We start from the raw sequence: 7381 nt of genomic DNA on the forward strand, positions 1-7381 counted from the left end.
TGAAAAAAATACTTTATTTTCATAAATGTATACAGTACATGTGTGGGGGAAATCCCCCGTCTTTACAGTTGTCTGCGTCATGTTGCAGCTTGCATATACATTATCATACTGTTTGTCATATTCACGCAAGCTCTGTTAGCAAACAAACATACAAAAAGAAAAACCTAAAAATATAAATTCATAAGGATGTGCAAAATTATTGTCCACTAATGCTTTTCAAAACATTTTGGATGTAACTGCTGCGCCAGTTTGATTGTCTAAATAATAATAATAATAATAATATAATGATGATGATGATAATAGGCAGACACATACAATGACCATGTTCAGTGGCTTGTCACATAAATAGTCACCACCCTTCAGCCTTTTAGGCAAAATTGATTGTTCATTCATTAGTTCCTCTTACTCAGTGAATTGCTCATCATCTGTATCTTTCACACCACCTGTAAGTCATATATATGTTCATTAATTTATGTACTTAATGGTCTCCTCCTCTGTATTCATGTGTTTTCATCATCCATTCAGAGAGTCATTTAAAAGTCAGTCATTGTACAGGTCATTATTTATAATCGCTGCCTCTCCCTGGGGGGACATCTGAAGACGTCGCTTCTTGCCAAAGGTGGAGAAGGAATTGTGGACGTCCAGCTCACTTCGCTGTGCAGCGGGCCTTAGGGTGCAAAAGCCCGACGGTGTCCCGGGGATGTAGACATTGTGGTGGTAGTCAGGCGGCGGGTGGGGGTGGGGGTGAGGGTGAGGGTGGGAGGGGATGGATGGCTGCTGCTGCTGGGGAGGAGGTGTGCACCGAGGAGTCCAAGGGCGAGAGGGGACCCCACTGGTTGAAGGAGACATCTTATATTCTGTAGTATGACACAGGTAAAAACAAGGGAGAGGAGAAGCCACTACTTAATTATACATTACTGACTTACTGATGTAGTGCTGTTTTCATTTTCAGAGCATTTTTTTACTTTACTTTTTACTTGCAGTAGTACATTGACATACAAGGAAAGATTGAGATATAACCTTGTTTAAAATGTCATTAAAGCATGGAGGTATACACAACATACTGTAAATACCTATACAACCTTAAATGTGTGTAGTCTTGCTGTTGGTGGTCGACATATGTTTGGCCTCTCTTACCTTTGACGCCTCTCATGTGAGTACCCCAGGTCCAGTACTGTCCAGGTGCCATGGAGGTGACATAGTTTTCTGGGTCTGCATGCATGGCTTTACGCATGAGGGTACCATCCATGTTGATGGAGTTGTAACTACAAACAAGGCATCAGGCCGTGATTACAATATCCTTTACTTCATTCATCATCCAATTTAACATGATTAAAGGGATTTTTATCCAGGTTATCTACTTTAGCTCTTGATGTGAGGTGTCATGCTGAAACACAGTGTAACGTTGAGATAAATGTAAGGTTGCTTTACATTAGGTTGACAGCATGCAGAGGTCAAAATGGTACCTTTTAATGGAGGAGTTCTGGTTTTTTGTGAGAGTCCAGTCTGTGTTTGGCTGCTTCAGCTGCAGAGAGAGAACGTGAGATAATTTAATGTCTACTTAATCAAATTTACAAAATCATCGTGTAAACGCGCACGATGCCGCAATGTCACTGCTCAGATCTATTGCGAGAGATTTCTCTCTTCAAAATAAGTTTCAGTCAAACCGGCTGAGATAGAAAACAACGTGTGTTGATTCTGCCCTCTTGAATCAGCAGAGGTCAGTGATAATTGACATGAGTAGCGGTCTATCATTTTGTTTGTCCTGAAATGGAGACATGACTTGTTTTCAGATGGACCGTGGCTGCCGCCCTGTGGAGGTTTGGCAGAACAGAATTTTTTTTTTTTGAGAGCAGAGGTGCTGTTGCCTTCAGCTACGACTCGCCTGTCTCTTAGTCCTGCTTTTATCCTCTGTGGCGCAGCGGGAGGGGGTGAAGGAGAGCACCCGAGTGATATTTATTCCGGGTCTGAGCCTCATAGTATGGATTCCACGCTCTATTAATTCACTTAAAGTTGTTAACAAGGAGAATGCGACGTAAGCGTATTATTAGAATCGGTATTCAAAATACACTCCTCGCCAACTACGCACAAAACCAATTAGAACCCCACCGGGATGAAACGAAACATGATTTTAATCTTCAAAGGAAACCGTGCCAGGGAGGAAATTAAGAAAATTACACACGTCATTGTTTTGTGGATTTTATGCATCATTTTACATTAATATTTGCCTGATGCTCCTCGAGCAAGGTTTTTAATTAAAAGTCTCACATAGAGCCTTGAAAAGTTTGCGGTCCTTGCAGCTGTATACGCACAACCCAAGACAGCTCAACGCGCATAGGCCTGTACACCGTGGCACTTATACACGTGCACACACCTGTCCTGGGTGTTTTACACGCTTGGATGTGTGTTTAATCTCTCTTTTCACCTTCAATTCATCAACTTAAGCAGCCCTCCGCACTTACTTTGTGAAATGCTCAGTTAGTTTCATTGTGATTTGTCTTTGAGATTTAATGTGTCACTGACGACCTCGCTTCGACTCGTGTGGGTACGCCGGGGGACACCACCGGGTGAATTAGGGGAACCAATTAACGACAGGAAGGACACTTTCTCCTGAAGGAGCATGGCTGCGGGCAGAACAATCACCGTGACCTCGAAATCCCTCTTGTGGCCAGAGGTGTGTGTGCCAGTGACCGAACTGACATTTCTCAGTCTGCCTGGTGGAGTCTGGTATCAGGGCTCTGAGTCTTTGTCCCTCTGCCTTTTGATGAAAACAGGCAGAGGACAATGAGCAATACGCACACATTTACGGTCTGCTGCCCCGTCCATTAGAATTAGAAAACACTGATGTAGACATCCTGCCTCCGTAAATTCCCACTCTCCTCGTCTCCTTCCTCCCCCCTCCTTCTATTTCACCCCTCCTTTCCCCTGTCCTTGCTCGACAAATATGAAGCCACATCTCTCTCCCCCTCTCTCTCCTCGCATACAGAGGACAACGCCAGGGCCGATCTACAGGCGTCCCACGTCTCAGTCCAGCCGTGTCCTTGCACCCCCTCCTTCTCCTTGCCCCCTCCCCTCTCGATGTCCTCCCCTGTCTCCCCAAAACCAGCCATTTGCCATTTTTCATCAATAATGGACAGCACCCCCCCCCCCCCCCCCCCCCCAACCCCTTGCGAATACGCCACATTGTGTGTAATATAATGGTTCGGCCGTGCTTGTGCCCTTGAGGCATAGTTAGTGAGGTTATCTGTCCTGTATTGTTAGTTTGAGAAGAAGAAGGCGTGTCGCACACCCGACTGATCGAACAAGATTTGTCTGAACCCAAGGCAGATGAATTCAAACAACTGCCATTCACCTTGTCCGTCACTTATATAACCTTGACTTTTTGTTCAAACTCAGGTAGATGTGCTGGAAGCAGGTGTGTGTCTTCTCATGGCATGGAAAGTATGGTGCAATGACACTGGATGATGAAGACATTAATCACAAGCAACTGCAATGAAGTTCATGGATTAATATTGAAAGGCCACGTGTAACGTGTAAATCAAAAACGTGTCGTGAAGATACCTGGAAATGAACTGAACAGAGGGGTCTGCTTGAACTACATCTCCTCTTCCTCTCACACAGTAATTGATATCTCACTTGATTCTACACAGATGATGAGACACGGTATGTGCACAGCATATGCTCCTCGCAAGACAGAGCTTTACACTTTCATTAACATGTCAATTAAAATGTAATCTCACGTCGTCTCATTTAATCTCCTGGGTGCATAACATCACCATAGACAGCACAATTAGGAGAAATGATTGCCATCATTATAAAAACAGTGGAGACAACATACTGTATAACACACTTATTAATGAGAGAGCGGAGAGAAGGAAAGAGTGGCTTTGCTCAGTTTTTGCTCAGGTTGAGTTCAAATAATGTCTGGCATGCGTGATTTGACCTTGATGGGAGAATGTCACAGCCCAGATTCTTATCAGATAGAAATCTGAGATGGATTTTGCTGTGGCAGTGAGAGAAGCGGCCGGATTTAAATGAACAACATACGCTCTCTAGTCTGATTTCACTATACCTCATTGGGAGTAGTTGCTCCGTTGTTCACAGATGCGCTCCGGCTTTGCGCGTTCCACGAGTTTTCTGCGCTCTTCGCCTCGTTGTTCCTCGGTGTGCTGCCGGGGCTGCACGGCTTCAGAAACATAAAGTCACTTTTGGCAGATTCGGGGGTCAGGCACACTTTATAACAATATGACTGAGAGAGACTGCTGTTTCCATTCACCTCCATACAGTTTGTGGGCACTTTAGCCGCGGATGAAATCTGCAGGTTGAGGTTGGATTTTTTGAACACCTCTGGGGGCGGCTCAGGCTGAAACCCCCCGCAGCAGCAGCAGGCGAACGGGGGCAGGTTGTACCCGCTGAGGGTCTCCCTGTCCTTGTAGCACTTCACCGCGGCCAGCACGATAATAGCCACCAGGAATATTAAGGATATTGTGCTCAGTGACACGATCAAGTAGAGAGCGAGGTTTGAGGGGGGCTGTGGGCTGAGTGTGAGGTCTCCGAAATCTGACAGTGACTCAGGCACGCTGTCTACCACTGTGAGGACAATGGAAACGGTGGCGGAGAGCGGCGGCTGCCCGTTGTCCTTGACTAATATTACCAGTCTTTGTCTTGTTGCGTCTTTTTCCACTAGCCGGCGAATAGTCCTGATTTCACCGGTGTACAGAGCCACACTGAACAGTCCCGGGTCTGTAGCCTGCACTACCTGATAAGACAGCCGGGAGTTTTGCCCTGCGTCCGCGTCTAACGCTGTTATTTTCGTAACCAGATACCCAGCGTCTACTGCCCGTGGAACCACCTCTGTGGCCACGGTGCCGTTTTTGGGCAATGGGGATACAATAACAGGTGCATTGTCGTTCTGGTCCAAGACAAAGACGTTGACTGTGACATTGCTGGCGAGAGGAGGGAAACCAGCGTCCTGCGCCTGGACCAGAATCTGAAAGTTTCTAAGTTGCTCATAATCAAAAGAGCGCAGTGCGTAGATATTGCCGTTGTCCGAATTGATGGAGACATAAGTGGACACGGGCATGCCCTGAATCTGACCCTCCAGAATAGAATAAGACAGATAGGCGTTCTGGTTAGAATCGGGGTCGAATGCAGTTACTGAGCAAATGGAAGCGCCCGGGGCGTTATTCTCGGTCACATACACTGTGTATGAAGGTTGAGAGAACCGCGGGGGGTTGTCGTTAATGTCAGACACTTGAACGAGGATGGTTTTCCTGGTGGAGAGCGAAGGAGAGCCCAGGTCGCGCGCTGTGAGCGTGATGTTGTACTCTGACACCGCTTCCCTGTCCAGAAACTCGCTTGTCACCAGAGTATAATAGTTTTTAAATGATGAATGGAGCTGAAACGGAACGTTACTCGGAATTTGGCAATCAACGTTCCCGTTCTCTCCCGAGTCCCGGTCCATGACACTGATAACAGCTATCACCGTGCCCGGTGGCGCGTCTTCCTGGACAGGAGTGGACACTGATGTGAGGATGACTTCGGGCGCGTTGTCATTGACATCCAGGATGTCTACCAGTACTTTACTGTGCACTGCCACAGCCGAGGGTCCCCTGTCTTTCGCCTGCACATACAACTCATACACACTGGCCTTCTCGTAGTCCACAATGCCCTTCACTCGAATTTCACCCGTGTAAGGATCCACGCTGAACAGTTCGCGCACCTTGAGTGGTGCGTGCCCGCTAAACGCGTAGGTCACCTCCCCATTAGAGCCCTCATCCAGGTCTGTGGCGTTTAGCTTCAGCACCAGCGTCCCCCTCGGTGCGTTCTCCACCAGGCTCTCCCGGTAAACAGAGCGGTCAAACACGGGCACGTTATCGTTTGCGTCTAACACTGTAATAGTTATCAGTGCTGTCCCAGAACGTTCCGGTGACCCCCCGTCAAAGGCAGTCAGAACCATATCATGTTTTTTCTGCTGTTCCCGGTCCAGTGGTGTGTCCAGCACGAGCTCAGCAAACTTGCTTCCGTCATTGCGCGTCTGGATATTCAGTACGAAGTGCTCATTCGCGCTTAGCTGGTAGGAGCGCAAAGAGTTGGTGCCCACGTCCTGGTCCTGTGCGCTCTCTAACGGGAAACAGGACCCGGGCGCAGCCGACTCTGTGATGTCGAGATTAAATTCGCTCCACGGGAAACTGGGAGAATTGTCATTCACATCTAAAATCTCCACTTCCACTCTGTACAGTTCTAGTGGGTTTTCAATAACCACTTGTAAGTGTAAAAAACAGCTTGGGCTTCGTTCACACAGCTCCTCTCTGTCTATCTTTTCATTGACGAAAAGAATGCCATTCTCCAAGTTCACTTCTAAATACTGCTTATTTGCGCCGGAGACTATACGAAACCGACGAGCTGACAGCTTGGCTACATCCAAGCCCAGGTCTTCGGCGATGTTGCCCACAAAAGCTCCATGCTCCAGCTCTTCGGGAATGGAGTACCGAATTTGCGCAAGAACCAGGTCCACTACACACGCACACAGAAGCAGGCATATAACCATCCCAGTCACCGGTACCCAACTGCCTCTGGAGAGTCTGTGATCCATTTCAGCGGCGTGCGTAAATTCACCTCACCCAGACATCTTTCTCCTCATGAAGCCATTCAGCTGAACCGCTGAAAAGTAAACACAGAGGCAGAGCCAGTCCCGAGTTTAAAAAAAATCTTCAGACACAAGTTTGTAACATCTATGTTTATGGATAACTTTACTGGATAGTTAAGCTGAGGGGATGGGATGGGAGAGTGAAACACTTCTCTCTCCCTCTCTCTCTCTCTCTTTCTGTTGTGCTCCAAGCGCAACACCGGTGGTGTGTGAACGGGGGACGCTCGCGCTTTGATTTTCCAGTGTATTAGACGCTCGGAGAAGCTGGTGGGGAGGCGTGTGTGTGTGTGTATGTGAAACAGAGAGAGAGAGAGAGAGAGGGGTGGAGGGGTGGAGGACAGAGGGGGTGGACGTAGCCTCTCGCAGCTCCGTATTGGAGGACGCCGACGAGAAGTGCGACTCTAATTACTGTAGACGTTTAACCCTTTCACATCCTCGTGTCTGTTCCTCTGACCCATTAAAGAGACGAAAAGGCGTAAGTTTGACACCAGACGTCAGAGCCAGATTTGGATTAGGAGATAAAGTGTGTTGTGAGTGTCGTTTTCTAGGCTGCATTAAAGAGATGAGGATGGACAAGGATTTGTCTTGGTGACCACAGCACCCTACAGGCCCAGGATGACATATAATGATGGTTTTACTTTCATTTATTTTACCTCACGGTAGAGCTTTAGAGTAAAAGAATAAACTATCCTTCCCTAGCTCTACCATTACACGTTACAGTGCAGAAAACAA

The 7381-nt window shown here is 47.3% G+C and overlaps 1 protein-coding gene across 2 annotated transcripts; it reads right to left on the reverse strand.

Annotated features, from left to right (window-relative positions):
- si:ch73-233f7.1 (uncharacterized protein LOC100537710 homolog) lies at positions 1–6922 on the reverse strand. 2 transcript variants are annotated; one of them, XM_056382881.1, is made up of 5 exons: positions 4277–6922; positions 4073–4186; positions 1467–1525; positions 1138–1265; positions 1–857 (listed from the first exon to the last, which is right to left on the reverse strand). In XM_056382881.1, exons 1-5 carry the CDS (start codon positions 6593–6595, stop codon positions 541–543), a joined length of 2937 nt encoding a protein of 978 aa, XP_056238856.1. In that variant the 5' UTR covers positions 6596–6922; the 3' UTR covers positions 1–540. The 2 variants fall into 2 exon arrangements, with proteins under 2 accessions (XP_056238856.1, XP_056238855.1); XM_056382880.1 differs by having other exon boundaries at positions 4073–6922.
- Positions 6923–7381: the final 459 nt, after the last annotated feature.

The sequence above is a fragment of the Seriola aureovittata genome, chromosome 8 (genome assembly GCF_021018895.1).
Source record: "Seriola aureovittata isolate HTS-2021-v1 ecotype China chromosome 8, ASM2101889v1, whole genome shotgun sequence".
Taxonomy (NCBI): Eukaryota; Metazoa; Chordata; class Actinopteri; order Carangiformes; family Carangidae; genus Seriola; species Seriola aureovittata.